Source organism: Rana temporaria, chromosome 1 (genome assembly GCF_905171775.1).
Source record: "Rana temporaria chromosome 1, aRanTem1.1, whole genome shotgun sequence".
Taxonomy (NCBI): domain Eukaryota; kingdom Metazoa; phylum Chordata; class Amphibia; order Anura; family Ranidae; genus Rana; species Rana temporaria.
Window position 1 is genome coordinate 152504972 of NC_053489.1, and position 18766 is coordinate 152523737.

At 39.4% G+C, this 18766-nt stretch overlaps 1 protein-coding gene across 1 annotated transcript in view; it reads left to right on the forward strand.

Moving 5' to 3' along the window:
- Positions 1–18469, forward strand: part of PRDM6 (PR/SET domain 6) — a 184243-nt gene extending 165774 nt beyond the window's left edge. Inside the window, exon 8 of the mRNA XM_040344333.1 lies at positions 17584–18469. Within this exon, the coding sequence (XP_040200267.1) occupies positions 17584–17698 (115 nt within the window). The 3' untranslated portion in view covers positions 17699–18469. The remainder of the gene's footprint in view (positions 1–17583) is intronic.
- The last annotated feature ends 297 nt before the right edge of the window (positions 18470–18766 follow it).

Here is an 18766-nt window from a genome sequence, read left to right on the forward strand (position 1 = left end):
CCAAAGACATGTATGAATGTGATTTAGGGACCTTAGATTGTAAGCTCCTTGAGGGCAGGGACTGATGCGAATGTACACTACATATGTGAAGCCCAGAGCAAATTCATGGCCCTATATACGTACCTCTAAATAATATAGGGACATTTTAATTAGTTGAAGATCTTGAGCAAAGCTCATACACCCAAAAACACTAAACCTAAATACATTAAGAATACCTTGTTAATGCAGGACCACCCTCTTATACACACACACCATCACTGCTGCAAAAGCTGGGAACAGCTAGCATTTTGACAACCATTTTCCACCTTTTTTCAAAAGAGCAAACAGCGGTTCCTGTGAAGTGTTTGTATTTTTTGTAATACCGGTAAATACTGTACATTAAATATTGGTGTGAAGTATTTAGACTGGTTCTTTTATGTGAAAAAGACTGTCCTTTGATCTACACAGTGAAAGAGTATATAAACCCATCAACAAAAATATAATACATTTCAGCTTACAATTCCTTTGATGTGGTGGCTGCTTGCATTTTCTCTTTCTAGGCTTGTGTTTCACCAGGTGGTTCTGCCAGTCAGGCCTCGTACACACAACCGTTTTCCTCGACAGAATCCATCAAGAAACTTGGTGGCAGAGCTTTTTTGCAGAGGAAAGCGCTTGTGTGTATGTTTTTCATCGAGAAAACTGTCGAGGAACTCAACGAGAAAAAAGAGAACAAGTTCCCTTTTTCCTCAACGGGAGTCTCAATTTCCTCGTCGGGCTGGTTTTCGACAAGAAACACGTTCGTGTGTATGCTAAGAAACCCGTGCATGCTCAGAATAAAGTATGAGACGGGAGCGCACCTTCTGTAAAAGTAGTGTTTGTAATGGAAATAGCACATTTGTCACGCTGTAAGGCCCCATACACACGAGAGGATTTATCCGCGAATACGGTCCAGTGGACCGTTTCCGCGGATAAATCCTCTCGAGGATTTCAGCGGATTTCCATGCGATGGAGTGTACTCACCATCGCATTGAAATCCGCGCCGAAATCCTCTGGCGATGACGTGTCGCGCCGTCGACGCGATTATGACGCGGCGACGTGCGCGACGCTGTCATATAAGGAATTCCACGCATGCGTCGAATCATTACGACGCATGCGGGGGATCCCTTCGGACGGATGGATCCGGTGAGTCTATACAGACCAGCGGATCCATCCGTTGGGATGGATTCCAGCGGATAGATTTGTTTAGCATGTCAGCAAATATTTATCTGCTGGAATCCATCCCAGGGGATAAATATCCGCGGAAACAGATCCGCTGGAGTGTACACACCATAGGATCTATCCGCTGAAACCCATTCGCTGGGATTTTTCAGCGGATGGATTCTATCGTGTGTATGGGGCCTAACAGTCTGAAAAGTGCAAATAGTCTTTTACCAAACTTTTACTTAGCACGCAGTAACATGAGATTAGCAAAAGCAGCCCCAAGGGTTGTGCCAGTGGAATCGAACTTCCCCTGCCATTGTATGTGTTGTATGTCACCGCGTTTGAGAACGAGGAGATTTGGTCTTGACAGTGTGTACGCAAAGAAAGCTTGTCAAGTTTCTCCACAAGCCTGACAAGGAACTCGTCGAGGAAAACAATGTTTCATTTATGACAAGTTCCTCGACAGGTCGGACCTCAGAGATGTGCTTCTGGAAGAATGGTCAAACATTCCCATAGACACACTCCTAAACCTTGTGGACAACTTTCCCAGAGGAGTTGAAGCTGTTAAAGCTGCAAAGGGTGGACCAACTCAATACTAAACCCTATGACTAAGACTGGGATGCCATTAAAGTTCATGTGACAGGCGTCCCAATACTTGTAATAATATAGTGTATATCAAACACTTCTTCTTTGCAGGGGCAACTTTATTTTAGATTTTAGTTTAAGAGATGGGGAATGTATTTACTAAATCTGAAAAGGGCAAAATCAGATGCAGCTGTGCATGGTAGCCAATCAGCTTCTAACTTCAGCTTGTTCATTTAACCACTTCCTTACTGGGCACATATACCCCTTCCTGACCAGGTGAAATTTCAGCTTCCGGCACTGTGTCGCTTTAACTAACAATTGCGCGGTCATGCGATGTGGCTCCCAAACAAAATTGACGTCCTTTTTTCCCCACAAATAGAGCTTTATTTTGGTGGTATTTGATCACCTCTGCGGTTTTTATTTTTTGCGCTATAAACAAAAATAGAGCGACAATTTTGAAAAAAAAACAATATTTTTTACTTGTTACTATAATAAATTGCCCAATTTTTTTAAAAAAAATAATTTTTTCTCAGTCTAGGCGATATGTATTATTCTACATATTTTTGTTAAAAAAAAAAAAAAAATCGCAAGAAGCGTCTGGTTTGCGCAAAAGTTATTGCGCTTACAAAATAGAGGACAGAATTATTTTTTTATTTTTTTTTTTTACTACTAATGGCGGCGATCAGCATTTTTTTTCGTGACTGCGACATTATGGCGAAGACATCGGACACTTTTGACACATTTTTGGCGCCATTCACATTTATACAGCGATCAGTGCAATAAATATGCACTAATTACTGTATAAATGTGACTGGCATTGAAGGGGTTAACACTAGGGGGTGAGGAAGGGGTTAATGTGTACCCTGAATTGTGTTACTAACTGTGGGGGAAGGGGGGTGACTGGGGGAGGTGACCGATGCTGTGTCCCTATGTACAAGGGACACAGATCCGTCTCCTCTCTCCCCTGACAGGACGTGGAGCTCTGTGTTTACACACAGAGCTCCACGTCTTGTCCCTGTAGCCGCCGATCGCGAGTCCCTGGCGGACATCGTGGCCGCCAGGCACTCGCATCGGCATCTCAGCGATGCGGCGAGCGCGCGCGCGCCTCCGCCGGACGCGCGCCCGCGCCGCTGGCTGCGCGCGCAGGCCGTAAAAACATGGCCTCCCAGAGATGTAGAGCCACTCTGCGGCCGTACAAAGTCGTACGGCCGTCGGGAAGTGGTTAAGCTTTGAAAATCATCATCCCTGCAGCTAATTGGATTCTATGAAGAACTGCACAAGATTTTTCACTCTCTAGTTTCCGTAAATCAACCCCAGTGTAGATTTGAACAAAAATTCTAAAGCCCATACACACGATTGGATATTCCGACAATTGTGTGATGGAAGAGTTTTGTCGGACCGTCTGTATGCTTCATTGGACAATTGTTGTCGGAATTTCCAACAACAAATGTTGGATGGCCATGCTCTTGAATTGTCGGACAACAAATGTGTTCCATCCGATTATCCGATCGTGTGTACATAAATCCATCAGACTCAAATCCAAAGTACAAACACGCAGGCTCCGAACCAATGCTAACCATAAGACAACATTAGCAGAAGTTGCCCAAAGGGTGGCGCTAAAGAGCAGAAAAACCACGTTGTTTCGTGAATGTTGGGTGAAAAACTGTATGCATAACAAGTTCACAGCCAACGCCCTTGAAATCCGATCGTGTGTATGAGGCTTAACTCTTTGGAACAGAGCAGAAAAGAACACTGCTTGCCCGTTTTTGACTGGAACATTTTATATGAAAGCTTGACAAAGTGTTCTATAGAATAAAACTGATTATCTAGCAGGTGGGGGTTCAGGTAAATATTTGTGGTGCCGCATCGAATAATGTACAATAGTATAAAATGATGCCTACAGACTTCTGAAAAAAGTCACCGGATCTGGTTGTTTATATTTGGGAAGTATTGCCTGACCTGTTCCTAGCCCTTAGCCTTGTACACACGCACGGTTTTCTGCCGAGTAAACCGTGCATGTGTACGAGGCTTTGAGGTTTCTCATCAAGAAAACTGCTCAGAATCTAGACGAGAAAAATAGAGAACCTGCTCTCTATTTTCTCATTGTGATTCTCGGCAGTGTTTTCCTGCCGAGAAACCTGAGCGTCTGTATACTTTGAGACTGTATACTTACCTGTCGCCATGGAAACCCGCCATGGAAACCCGGGCATGCTCGAAATGACTTTGACGCATGTGCGGTAGCTTCCAAGGCATAGGTAGGGTGTAGCAAGATGGTGGCGACGGCATCGAATGTGACGAGCGCATGCTCGTCGTAGTCGATGACGTCACCGCGTTCGTGCCATTCAAAAGAACGGCGGTTCTTTTGAATGGCCCGTGTGTACACTCGGCCGGCAAGAGAATCTTGCCAAGAATCTCGTCAGGAAAAACTTTTTTTTCCTGACAAGATTTTGGGTTGTGTGTACAGGGCTTATAACTATTTTCTCCCTTGGAGACGTTTGCTATGTGATCCTCCTTCTATTTCCATAAGCACAAGCATGTACGTACCACAATCTAACAGACATATTTGTTCTGATGCTGGGGGTTGCATGACCAAATTGTATAAGAATAGTTTCTCAGTCATTTTACAGTACAGTCAATAGTCTTTCCTACTTTTCATGTATTGATCACAGGCCTCGTAACAAGTAATGTAAATGGAAGTGGCTACACAAATCAAAGGTACTTGAGCTATTCATATTCAGTTGCAGCTTTATGTGACAATTTCAAACTACAGTATAGCAGTTTCCTGTAATCTTCAAAATAAACACCATTTTATCTACTTGTTACAAAGTCGGTGAACATTCACACAAGAATAGAACTAAGTCTCAGCTGTAAATGAATCATCTATATCAGGGGTCTCCAAACTGCGGCCCGGGAGCCCGGATACGGCTCTTTCGTTGCCTTTTTCCGGCCCTTGGGGCACTAATCCTCCCACTGATATGAGACACTATTCTGACATCTAACACCAACAATGGGGCACCATTTCTTCTACTGACACCAATAATGGAGCACAATTACTCCCTATATTACTAAAGATGGGGCACTATTCCTCCCAATCTAATACCAAATGTGGTGATGTTTACTCCTACTCATGCCAGAAAAATTTCCACTCCCGCTGGCCATCGATCCGGCTCTCCTATAGTTTGAAGGACGGTAAACCGGCCCTTTGTTTAGAAATTATAGAGACCCCTGATCTATATAGCAAATGCTGATCACAGCTAATCTAAATTTTGGGAAAATGCAGAGCTGTCCTTCCATAAGTTAAAGTGACTCTCAAATTGTAAAACAGCCTATTCAGTTTAAAATAGAAATTAAAATTATTATAAACTATCTCCTTGTAAAACAATCCATTTAGTTTAAAATAGAAATGAAAGGCAAAACATTTTTGTATAAATATAAAAAAAATTATAAATACCCTTTGTCCCTTTTTTATAAGTGATCACATTCCCTCTGTTCTCAGCTGCATAGGAGCCGGTGGGAGGAGAAACCACAGTACACTGAGCTTCATACAAAAACATAGAATATCCAGGCTCAAACTTACCGACCAATCAGCAACCAACCAAATTCACCTGTCTAACTGTGTGCGTTAAAAACAGAGGTTTAGTTGCACACATTTGCAAATGCATGTGTAAGCTGCAGGCCCCGTCAAGGCATGCCTCGACGAGGCCTGCAGCTTACACATGCATTTGCAAATGTGTGCAACTAAACCTTTAAAGGCTACGTTGACTTTTTTTGTTCTGAAGTTCCAGCTCACCTATGTACCAATATAGCATTAATGTACTTATTTTTCAGAAATAAAAAGGCTTTCTATTTATCCTACACAGCCCTTATCTCAGTGTCAGTACTTGTATAAAAAAAACTTAATTACTTCCTTGATAGACCTTACTGTTAAGACACAGGAAGGAGTTCACTAGTGGACCTCCTTAACACACAACCTGCATCTGCCCTCCCTTGCAGGTGAACATTTTTCCAATGCAATCAGTGATCACCGTTCTCACTAAATACACAGCCAGTGATTGATTTTTTTTCTACCTTACCTTCATCTTGCATAGAACGTTCATTTGGCAGAGTGTGCAGTAGCTGAGTGATCAGATAACAGCCTATGTGAATCAGAGCAGTAGTATTGCAAAGAGGATGTCTTGGGTTCTGTATAGCTCACCATACAATATACAATCTGATTGTACATTCTCCTTTAGACCTACCATCAACTATGTTGTGCAAGGGCCTCCCTGATTGGATACAGAGTGACTGGATAGATGATGTGTCCCCCTATTATATCGTTTTGCTAAAGATAAATTAGATCGTACAGAGATTGTAAAATCAGATTGTATAGTGTATGTGGTTGTACCTTTATACCCCTAAAATAACTAGATGAACTTTGTGTGCCATTAATTGTTAACGGCACTCCAAACCTTTAGGCAAACACACATTTTGCCATGTGAAAAAACAAGCGACAAACGCAGCAAAATACACAGTAGAAAACATGCAACCTGCAACACATCAAAATGTCCCATGAGTTACTTTGCCACGTGTAGTGCAGCCCATTGAGAATCAACAGTCTGCCCTATGGGTGTCACAGGGAAAATGTGCCAAAAACATGCGCAACCACTACACTAGGTGTGAACAAGGCCTGAAAATGAAATTGGTTTGCTTACACAAAAACAATGAAGCTTCATTCACATCTGTGCGTTTTGGAATGCAAGGCAAACTGCACAGAAAATGCATGCTTTGCTTTACATTGCAGTAAACACGCTGCAAATATACCAAAAAAACATGGTAAAAAATGGACCACATTCTGCTGTACAAAGAAGTTCTGGAGCTTCTTTGGAGTGGTTATCGTATAGAGGGCAGATCATTCAAGTGAATGGGCATCCCTCTGCATAACAAGTGAAAATGCCTCAAAGCGCCCAAAAAAAAATGCATGTGGGAATGTGAGTTCCCTCTACAGAGAGATGTGAACGGGGCCTGACACTCCCTCCTATGTACCTGTATAAAGCTGGCCATACCCTATGCAATCAGATTGTACAATTTATGTACAATTTTCTTTAGATTTACCAGAACTTTGGAATAGGGGACACACCTGAACAACGTATTAAATTTCTATCAAATCAGACAGGGCCTTGCACTACATAGCAAATGGTAGATCTAAAGGAAATTGTCCAGTCAGATTGTACAGAAAGTGGGTGCAAAGTAGTATAGTAATGAGGGAGGTTTAGTTCAGAAGAGTAAATACGCCATATCGGGTCCTCTTCTGTGATGAAGCAAGGCAGGGCATGGTGGGATTCCTACATGTCACATAATCTGCAAGAAATAATGGAAGCAAACATTTTTTTTTCAAACAATAAACATATGACATTTCAAAGCTTCTGTGAATGAGGAGGTAAGAGATAAGCACACTGGGATTTCTGGGCCATCTTAAAGTGATTGTAAAGTCTTGTTTTACCTGCTCTTTGCAGTAGTTTTGCACAGAGCAGCCCGGATCCTCCACTTCTGGGGTCTCTCTTCGGTGCTCCTGGCCCCTCTCTCCTGTTGAGTGCCCCCACTGAAAAACAGTTTGCTATGGGGGCACCCCAGCTGAGTCCATTCAGACACAGAGCTGCGGCCCGGCCCGCCCCCTTTCTATCCTCATTGGCTGACTGACTTTGATGCCAATAGCACCATGCTGCTTTCCCAGCCAAAGAGGAGTGGAGTCCCGGGCAGCCAGGACACTCCTGCAACGCCGTTGGATCTAAATGAGCTCAGGGGGGCTGCTGTAGAAGGATTTTCATCTTAATGCATAGAATGTATTAAGATAAAGAAAAAACTTCTGCCTTTACAACCACTTTAAGCTTTTTTTGACACGCTTACCAGGGTAATCTGCTCTGGTGAAAAAAAAGTGATGCTTATGGAACTCAATAGCTTATGCTTAAAGTGGAGGTTCCATCAAAAAAACAATTTTGCTTTAAACTGTAGCTTACGACTAAAAAAGAAAAAAAAAAAGGAAATTTTTTTTTTTACTCATCTGGAAATGCCTGTTGCTATGCGGTCCCCTGCCTTTGAAACCACCTAGGATTCTGACATCATCTCCCTCTAATGCTCCTGGGAAATGTGTGTCATCATTTCCCAGGATGCAGTGCGCTGTCCAATTATCACTCCCCATCCAAGACTTCCAGGAAGTAAGTGCCTGTAGGCTTCACAATGCCCACAAGCAAAATGACAACGGTGTAGACATAGTTTTATAAACTATCTTTTTTTAATATCTATGCGGATCGGCGGCGGATTGTAAAATAGTAAGTGACCAGATTTATATTATAAAAACGCAGGATGAAAGGACATACATTTAAAAAATGCTAATTGTGGTTGGAACTCCGCTTTAAATTACACAACATTGATTCTGAGGAGTCACTAATCCTCTCTCCCTCCTTGCCTTGTACAGTTCTATAAACCTTTCATTTAGAAACATAGACATAAAGCAAACAGATACTGCTATGTTTTATTTTTAGAATATTCAAAATGTTCTATCAGTGCCATGATAGCACCCTGTATTAAAATATACTTGTAAAATAAAGGATTCATATCAAAAGTGAAAAAAATGAGAAAAAATTGAAGTATGTTAAATGCTTGAGGACTTTGCAAATCATTTAGTAAACGTGACCAAAAAGAATTATATCATTGATTTAAAGTAAAACTATAGTTAAATTGAAAAAAAAAAATGTTGGGAAGCTTTATAAGTGTTGTCTGTGTTTTCTTTGTTTCCTCTGGCTCCCCCCACAAACTTACCCATTGACCCCACCTGACCAGTGCAGATTTTCCTACTTCTTGTGATGGGGTGAAAAAGCTAGACCACCTCTATTGAAATGAAGGCAGTGTTGTCACCCTTACCTGCCCTGCAAGAGCTACATAGAGACATACCATCACAGTGGGAGTCCTGACTAATAGGGTTGTCACCACCAATAGACATCAGTCGCAAGCAGTCATGGGTGTTTACTTCTATTCTGTGATGATGTGCAGGGGTTGAAGAGACCTGACCACTTCCAGGTCCAGTTTACAGAGGGAAGAGGGTATGGGACATGGGATAGCAATGTTTTGTGACTTTCTGAAATTAGATGAACAATACAATAGTGTCATGAAGTAGTTTGAAGGAATGGGGTTTATCACCAGGGTGTGGCTTATTACAGGTGCATAAGTACTTCCTAAGATGCTAGCAAACCTCAAATGGTTCTGGATGGATTTTTTTTGATGTCACAATGTACAGTATAAGATTTCCTATCATCTGTGCCCAGTTTTGCCACACAGAGTTAATCCAGCTCTGAGCAACCATATTTTATTCAAAAAATAAAATGGGAGGAGGGGGGGTAACAAACCCAGGGACTTTAACGGTGTCTCCAAGAAAAAATAAATCAAGTAGAAAAATACATAATTTATTTGATTTTTACATACATAATTAAAATGGAAGTAAACACAACCACATTTTAATCCTATAAGGATATGAGTGGCTTCAGAACAAGCCACAGAAAAAAACTGTACACAGGATGCCCAACATGTTTCGCCCCGAGCAGGGCTTCATCAGGAGCTTGTACAGGAAATACTATAAAGGAAAGAAAAATAATTGTACATAAAAAGTCAAAACATTGAGACAATAATCAATTGACATGCTCAATGCACAATAAACATACTTTTAACAAGTTTATATGTTTAAATAAACATTTTTACATGGAAAAACGAAGAATGAGAAGGGAAGAACAATTTATCGCAACAATGTAAGATGCATATACATCGTTAAATGAGAATACATCACATGATCACTACTAGGCAAGCAACTTACCCATAGGGCAAAACATTTTCAATCCAAATCCAAATTAAGATTCAGAAAAAGGTTGAAGAGAGGAATATGATAGACAACAATTCCCAAAAACCATATTTTATTGTTCAGTGAAATACAACAGACTTCCAGATAAAAACCAAAGTCCTTGCTTCTGAAAAAAAGTGCACAATTCACATCCCCTCCCCTGTGTTTTGATTAAATGTTTTCAAAATATGGGGTGAGTAACAGTTCAGTGCCATGAGAAAATGCAACAGCCATCAGAATATACATAGAGCTGGAGGGAAGAGGGGAGGGGGATGTGAATTGAGCACTTTTTACAGAAGCTGTGTATGTCTGCAAGCAGTGCACGAGATATGTAAATAACCTGTCACTCAAGCAAGGACTTTGGTTTTTATCTGGAAGTCTGTTTTATTTCCCTGAACAATAAAAAGAGGATTGCTCAGAGCTGGATTAACTCTGTGTGGCAAGACTGGGCACAGATGATAGGAAACCTTATTCTCTACATTGTGACATCAAAAACAATAAAAAAATGTTTGGGTTTACATACACTTTAAACCAGGGGTGTCAAACTGGCGGCCCTCCAGATGTTGCAAAACTACATGTCCCATGAGGCATTGCAAGGCTAACAGTTACAAGCATGACTCTTACAGGCAGAGGCATGATGGGACTTGTAGTTTCGGAACAGCTGGAGGGCCGCCAGTTTGACACCCCTGCTTTAAACAATCTGATCTTATAATTAGAATATAATTAGAATAGAGATTCATAAATTACCCCCTCCCTAATATTACAGCTCTATCCTCCTGGCCTTGCTGATACCAGCAATTTACATAGTTACATAGTTAGTCGGGTTGAAAAAAGTCCATCCAGTTCAACCATAAAAAAAAAAATATCATACAATCCCATATACCCAATTCTATACCCACAGTTGATCCAGAGGCAGGCGAAAAACCCCAGCAGAGCATGATTCAATTTGCTACAGCAGGGGAAAAAATCCTTCCTGATCCCCCGAGAGGCAATCGGATTTTCCCTGGATCAACTTTACCTATAAATAGTACCCAGTTATATTCTGTACATTTAAGAAAGTATCCAGGCCTTTCTTAAAGCAATCCACTGAGCTGGCCAGAACCACCTTTGCAATTTGGTAGTGTACTTCCTCCTGGAATCACCATGTGCGACAAAAGAGCTTCCAGGTTCCTTAACCTGTTCCTACACTACATTGATATTTATTTCCAGTATTTATATAGCACCAAATATAGCACCATATTACGCAGCACTTTACTGATTGATACACAAGAAAAAATATGTGCAGTCTTGAGGGTCACAGAGATCATAAATCCTATTCATAATTTAGCATGTGCAGTAGGAGTTAAGGGAAAGGGAATACTGAACTGTGTAATGGCATTTAAGCACTAAGAAAGTTGTAAATGTAGTAAATGCCTCTATTCCAAGTTTATCATGCAGTAAAAGGTAGTATATTTTGGTACACCAATCCACTAACTAATCAGTTTTCTAATAAACAATCAGCAATACACTAATGTGTCATCAGCACTCCAGGCGTTCAGAGAGGATGATCTGCCCATAGACGTTAATGAATACACCAAAAATCATTAGACAATCAATACTTCTGAGTTATTTTCATTGAGCTGATAGGTCTGATACATTAATGCTGACATTTTACATTCGTCAAGATCACAGTGCAGTTTTTAACAGTAGAGTTGGCTGCTAAGAATATTCCCAGAGACAATCAAGGAAAATACAACTTATTTATATGCAGTATACTTAACTGCTTCTGAAATCTAGCTGGGTATATATATATATAGCCAGAAATCTAGAGCTGTATATTCCAGAGAATGCTCTAATGCATTATAAATACAATATATTTTGTGCAGGTTTGAGCACAAACACTGATAAAGTAAAACCTTAAAGCGGACCTGTCCACTTCATGCAATACAGCAGTTATTTAAATAAAAGTCACAAGACACAGTTGTTCACAATCTGTAATGGTCTGCAAACTAGTGTAACAGACCCTAAAGAAAAACTCTTACTTCAATTGTATGCAGTATTCTGTCACCAGTACATGTATTATTTAGTCCCATGTGCTTTGTAAGCCTAGTGAAGGGGTTAGACAGGGGACCAGCTCCAACAACATAGCTAGCAAGGAGACAGCAGCTTTATAACCAATGTTTGTCTCCAGCTTTCAGCATCATTCCAAGGCAAGCACCAACAAGAAGGATGCAGGGAAGGGGCAGTCAGCACTCCCTCAACCAGAATTCCACTTGCCACCACTTGTCCTGGAGCCAAAAAAAGTGCCAGCTACCAATGTATTTATCTCCTTGGTAGCTAAGTTATTGGAATACTAAGGGGGAGGGAGGGGGCACCCTGTACAACCAAGTAGCAAGGCATATAAGGTACATAGGAAAATTACACAAAACACTATTTTACGTTGTCCCCTGGGAAACATTAAAATGAGAGTTCTTCTTTAATGAAAGACCAAAGAAACGTTGATTAGCAATAGATGGGATTATATGTACAGTACACTATATGGCCAAAAGTTTGCAGACATCTGACAAATACCTACAGTACAGTATATGTCACAATTGTGTGGACACTCCCCAAAAATGTTAAAGTGTTTCCACTGAAAGGTGCTGTTAATGCTACAGTATTCAAAGATATTTTAGATATAGATTGTGTACATTCAACATTGTGGCAATAGCTTGGGGAAAGTCATTTTTTTTGTTTCCCTGTGCACAAAGCTAGGTCTATATAGATATGGTTCTATACAGTTAGCGATAAAAAAACTTGAGCAACCAGCACAGAACCCTGACTGACGCCATTAATAGCGGTGAGGCAGGTCTTCTCCTCCTACATTGGTACCCCCTCCCCCAATTCTCTTTTGACTAAATAGGCACACATTTTGACAGGAACTCTCCAAACTCTTGTTAAAGTCATCCCAGAAGAGTGGAGGATGTTTTAGTCCCAGAGGAGAGTGCCAAACCCATAACAATTCCTATGGCTTTGGAATGGACCACATATAGGTGTATATGGGTGTCCACGTACATTTGGCCATATAGTGTCTGTGTGAAAGTGTAGGATAGGATAGGTATATGAATGCCACATGAACGCTATCTGTCAGAACAGTGCAAATTACTGTATTTATTGGCGTATAACACTCACTTTTTTATCCTGAAAATAGAGGGTAAACTGTGCCTGCGTGTTAATATGCAGGGGGCTGTGGAAAGTTTTTTTCCTGAAACTTTCCTCTTAAAGTTGGGGTGCGTGTTGTACACCTGTGCGTGTGATACGCTGATAAATACGGTACATAAGATAGAAGTACAGTTTTAAAAAATGCTAAGGACATGTTCACACTATATGTGGTGATTGTATGCAAACATTTTATCCAACAGTCCAAAAAACTACTCAAGCTACTGTTTGACTTTATTTTGAAGACTTTGGGGGAGATTTACTAAAACTGGAGAGTGCAAAATCTGGCGAAACTCGGCATAGAAACCAATAAGCTTCCAGGTTTTATTCTCAAAGCTTAATTGAACAAGCTGAAGTTAGAAGCTAATTGGTTACCATGCACAGCTGCGACAGATTCTGAGCGCTCCAGTTTTAGTAAATCTCCCCCTATGTGTATATATCTCCCATTAGAATATGTGTTTGCATATCTCTGTCAACTCTCTTTAAAATAATTTGAATATAGTGTGAAACTGATCGCATGCATGACAAGTTTTAATGTTGTGTTAACTTTCACATGCTTGTTGGATCCTATAAACAATTTATTGCCATTGACATGCATTGGCCAGGTTGCACTGACCTACAGTACAAAGTAGCCTTCTGCGCTGGAAATATGAGACAATTTTAAGAACACAAAAATGTCTTACATTTCCTCAGAACGATATAATAGCTGTGGTCTGGAACCAACTGAATTTATAGTTCAATCACTGACAGTTTCTTCAAGCTCACCCACACTCTTGAAAGGAGCTTTCTTTTAAATGTCTGTATTTTTGTCTGAACCTTAAATTCAGAAAGACCTGTTGTTTATGATTAACATAATACTGCTACAAACAGCAAATAATTCTGCCTAATCTGAGTCTAGAAACTTTTAGATAAAAAATTAGGTTTCCAAAATACATAATGTGCACCATCAAAGTCCCACAAAAAAATCTGCTGTTTTATTTAAAATGTTCTTTATTTGTTATTCAGAGAAGCAGATTGGAATTGTTTATACAGGCAGTTCCCGAGTTACGAACACCTTCTACTTAAGAATGGACCTCAATGTCAACCGCTTGTGCTCCACGCTGTTCCTGGATACCTCCGAGCAGCTATCTTGCAGCCCCAAACACATCCCACACTGCAGTACTACATGTACTGCATGGCCAGAAGAGCCCCAGATAACAAAACTGCGTGCCCGGAACATCCCACATCCATACACAGGCGGAAGTTACACTTACAAACGCAGTGTTCCAACTTACACACAAATTCTACTTACAAACAAACCTTATTGCGTTCGTAACTCGGGGACTGCCTGTACAGGACCTAGAACTCTTTAGCAGACTTCAACTCCCCCCCCCCCTTGTCTTTTACGCAGTAACTTAAAAAAAAAACAGGGAAATTGTACTCTAATGCCAATATTTGCCTTTATTTCTTAATTTTACATCCTCCCTGTTCTGACAATAATGTACTTAAATTTAATTTGGGCGTCTATCAGAAAGTAATGGCAACAAAGAATAATAAGGTCATGGGTGGCCTTATCGGCATCTGAAACAAAGTTTGATCTCTCTTGCAATATCAGATTCAGAAATGTATTGGGTGTTAAGCCTTGTACACACGATCAGTCCATCCGAAGAGAACGGTCTGAAGGACCATTGTCATCGGTTAACCGATGAAGCTGACTGATGGTCCGTCGCGCCTACACACCATCGGTTAAATAACTGATCGTGTCAGAGCGCGAAGACGTAAAACACAACGACGTGCTGAAAAAAACGAAGTTCAATGCTTCCAAGCATGCGTCGACTTGATTCTGAGCATGCGTGGATTTTTAACTGATGGTTGTGCCTACTAACAATCGGTTTTGACCTATCGGTTAGGAATCCATCGGTTAAAATTTAAAGCAAGTTGGCTTTTTTTAACCGATGGTTAAATAACCTATGGGGCCCACACACGATCGGTTTGGACCGATGAAAACGGTCCATCAGACTGTTGTCCTCTGGTTAACCTATCGTGTGTACGAGGCCTTACTCATCTGATGGTGACCATCCTGGAGAACTGGTCCCATCAGTCATTTAGGACTGAGCTATTAACATAATGCCAAACAGAAACAAAATAACAATGTGCACAGTCTCCAATCTCAAGTACACACCCAAATGGAACTTACATTCCGCCCACAAACTTCTTTCTTTTTCACGAGTCATCTCTTCCAACTAACATCTGCAGAGGTTAACTCATGTTTATCCCAGTCTCTTGAACTCCCTTCCACATACTGTGCCAATAATCATTTAGCAGCCTTACCAGTCTTTAAATATACTCTTTTCATTTTAGATTTGTAACTAGCTTTTCACACACCAGCTTTCACCCTCTGCTATACACTAATGTTTCCCATCACTGCATTGACAATTTCCAATACATCTTGTGTATTTAATAAAACTTCCTTACCTTTGGTATTTATCCCTTTTCCTTCTGGTTTCAAAACTTTTAGGGAAGGGGTTCTCATTCCTAAGTTTGTGTATGTTAAATGTCCTGCGTATAATTCTACTTTGTTCTCACTTTCTTCTGTGTTATAGAGGATGTTGGTGTGATGAAAATAAGTATATGTAGTAGTAAAAATAATCTAATAACGGTAATAACTATAAATTATGGACAAGCATATAAATTATGGACAAGTATACAAAAGGAAATCACTGTAGGACACGATCTATATGCACTTTCTATGGCTAATTATTTAATACCCAAAATAATGTCAAACCTTTCTAATAAATCAACCCTAATAGCATGGAAACATATCCTATCTAAAACCAAAAAATTGCATTTTATACACAAAAGTACCATTACCCTCAAGAATCATAGACTACTGTAAGATTCAGATATCAACAAAAGAGTGGTAAAAACAAGGTTACCAAAATTATGACCAGTATACTTTAAGAACATAGTAAAAAATAAAATATTGGAAAATACCTGTTTAAAAGATATAAACTTTATTAACATAAATATCCCCAACAGAAATATGGCAATATCTAACAGAACAAAGTTACCAAAAAAAAGAAAGGAAATACTTTATTCTACAACTTCCTCTTCTCCACTTCAAATAATAAAAACCCTAATATAAATAAAAAAGAAAAAGATCTATCACAGAAATTTACATGGGAACAATGGAAGAAACCACTATCAATAACAAATAAAGCTTCATCGTGTATTGAATATTGGGATAATTCACAAAAAAACAGATGGTACTTGACCCCTTACAGGTTATCCCCTCCATATCCCCTATATGCCAGAGGTGTAATGAACAAATAGACAATCTCCAAACCACTTTTTGATTTGCAAAATCATATTAAGTGTTTGAAACGCTATTTCCTCCTTCTTAGCGGACCTTACAGGTAATCTGATAGATCTAACAGCAGCAATGGCCTTACTAGGGATTAATATAGATATTTACCCACCATGTTTTAGTACAATAGTAGCACATATTCTAACAGCCGCAAGGCTTATTATTACAAGCATGTGGAAATCTACCGAATCTCCCAACCTGTCGAATGTTATCATTAGACTGAATACCGAATCTCAATATTATTGGCATATAAAAATTCTACAATTAATAGATTTAAAAATAATTGTCAGGAATGGTTAAGCAATCCGAGAGCTTCTAAATATTTAAAGAATTGTAAGCTGTGAACTCTTATAAGATTGAATGTCATATGGTTTAAACCACCTTGCCATGAGTATCTCCTTAACCCTTGTAAGCTCCGCCTACAGATAGCTCTCATTAGGGGTAGGCAGAAAAGGGTTTCCAACCACATGACCAATATTTGTCTCCTTGCAATTTTTAATATTTCAATTTTTATTTTCCAATTTCATTCTCTTTGCAGTTCCATTGCATACTCTATAATTGTATGTTATTATATGACTTATATAACGAGAAATGTAATACCAAGTTAAATGTATTTACTACTACCGGAATGTTTTATTTTTTAACTAATAAAAAGTTTAAAGTAAAAAAATAAAAATAATAATAATGGTAATAACAATGGTTAATAAAAGTTTATAGGTCAAATAATCCTTTCCAAATGCTAGTTAATGATGGTTTTCCCTTGTTCTTTTTGTTCAAACTCATTGTGAAATTGTTGTCACCTTGATGATAAATGTCCAATAGTTTTCTAATCTTTATTTGTTTTTTGTATTTTTTTCTTGAGAAATAGAAAATAGTCTTTCAGTGAATTGTCCTTCAAAGGATGTATATAATGTAAGCATTAGACATTCTTAAGAACAATCACATCAAAGTTGTTTTTCAATAAATATTATTTATTTTTATTTTTTTCACTTTTCTGCCCTTGAGGACCTCAGATATTGAATTCCAGATTTTAAATTAGCAGTAGGTGAAATTCTATTTGTCATCAATTTCTTTCTGGAGGTTACAGAGCAGAAAACCGCAGACAGGCTGCTTCTTTGATGGCTCTCTCCTAAAAATCTCTTTTTGTTCTTTATCTATTTGATGTGACAGTGATCAGTGCAGGGACAAGACAGGCCTCTCTAGAGAAATCACCTTCCCCCTTTCTATTGACAGATTCTTCTGATCTGAATCAGATGGGCCATGCCCTATCATAGTCACTAAGACACTGCTAGTAGCCACCAATTAAACCTTTAGGGATAGTGAAACCTGAAGCCACTTTTGAGTGTCTGTTCCTATTAGACATGGTGAGAAAACTTCTGACACCCAAAAGCGAGGATCCATGGTCTTATTCTTTCTCTCTTGTCTCCTGTAGGTGTGAGAGGTGCGAGAGGAGCTTCACACAAGCTACACAGCTGAGTCGACATCAGAGGATGCCCAATGAGTGCAAGCCGATAACGGAGAGTACAGAATCAATTGAAGTGGATTAACTGATTGACTGGTTGGAATTAAACTGCAAGGAAAGTCATGATTAAATGTCACGGACACTTAAGCAAAACCAAAGATTTCCTCTGAACAACTTTCAATCAGGCTCAGAAAACCAAAAGCAGTAATAAAATAAGTAAGATGTTAAGAGATATTGATCTTGGCATGGAAGAGAGACCAAGAAAGACATTATTTATTTATGAGTGGGGGTGAAACATATTTTAAAAGACAAGGGGACTTAACCTTTTCAGTCCCATCACCTATACATAGCTTTATTTCTAAATACTTTTTGTAAAGAAAAAATGTTATTTAATACCAAAGTAAAGGCTCAGTTACATTTTTCTTGCCCACATATATATGACAATGAATACATGTGGACTTGTTTAGAGATGCACTTTTTTGTAGCATGATGCCATTGCTCTAAACACAGCGGATAAGTAATTATTTAAGTGCAGAAAACACGAACGGGACACGTTTGACTTTGGAGGACTGGAAGAATACCACAGTTTGTGCTTTCGTTTCATCATAATTACAAATTGACATTGATGATTTATATGTCCAGATGTTGTGATGGGAGCCATTTCTGAAACATTCGAGCCATTGTCTAACCAAAGAGGACATTTCACACTTCCATCATCTACTGAACCTACTTAAAAAACATACTTTGTGCACTTTTCATGTTAAAGGTTTCAAAGACATTGTTTATAACATGTGGGATAGTTTGGGGGGAGTAAATATGTTAAAATATTACAAATAAATATATAAATGTATAGATATAGTGTGTGTTCATAAGCAGAAATGTAGGTTGTCTCGAAGCTGGCCTTTGGTTCCATATTGAAGGTATTGACAATGGAGCCTTAAATAAGAAACATGACCTAAAAAATTTTTTTTTTGCAATTATTACAAACATGAAAAAAGCAGACTGGCTGGGGAGTACACCACTATGCAGGCTTGGGCTGAAGGGACCACTACAACAATCCTTAATGCCTCATTCACACTGGTGAACTGATCCATACACCCGTGCATAATGTTACCTTCACCCTTGTGGGATGCAAAGGTGTTCTGTGAAGCAA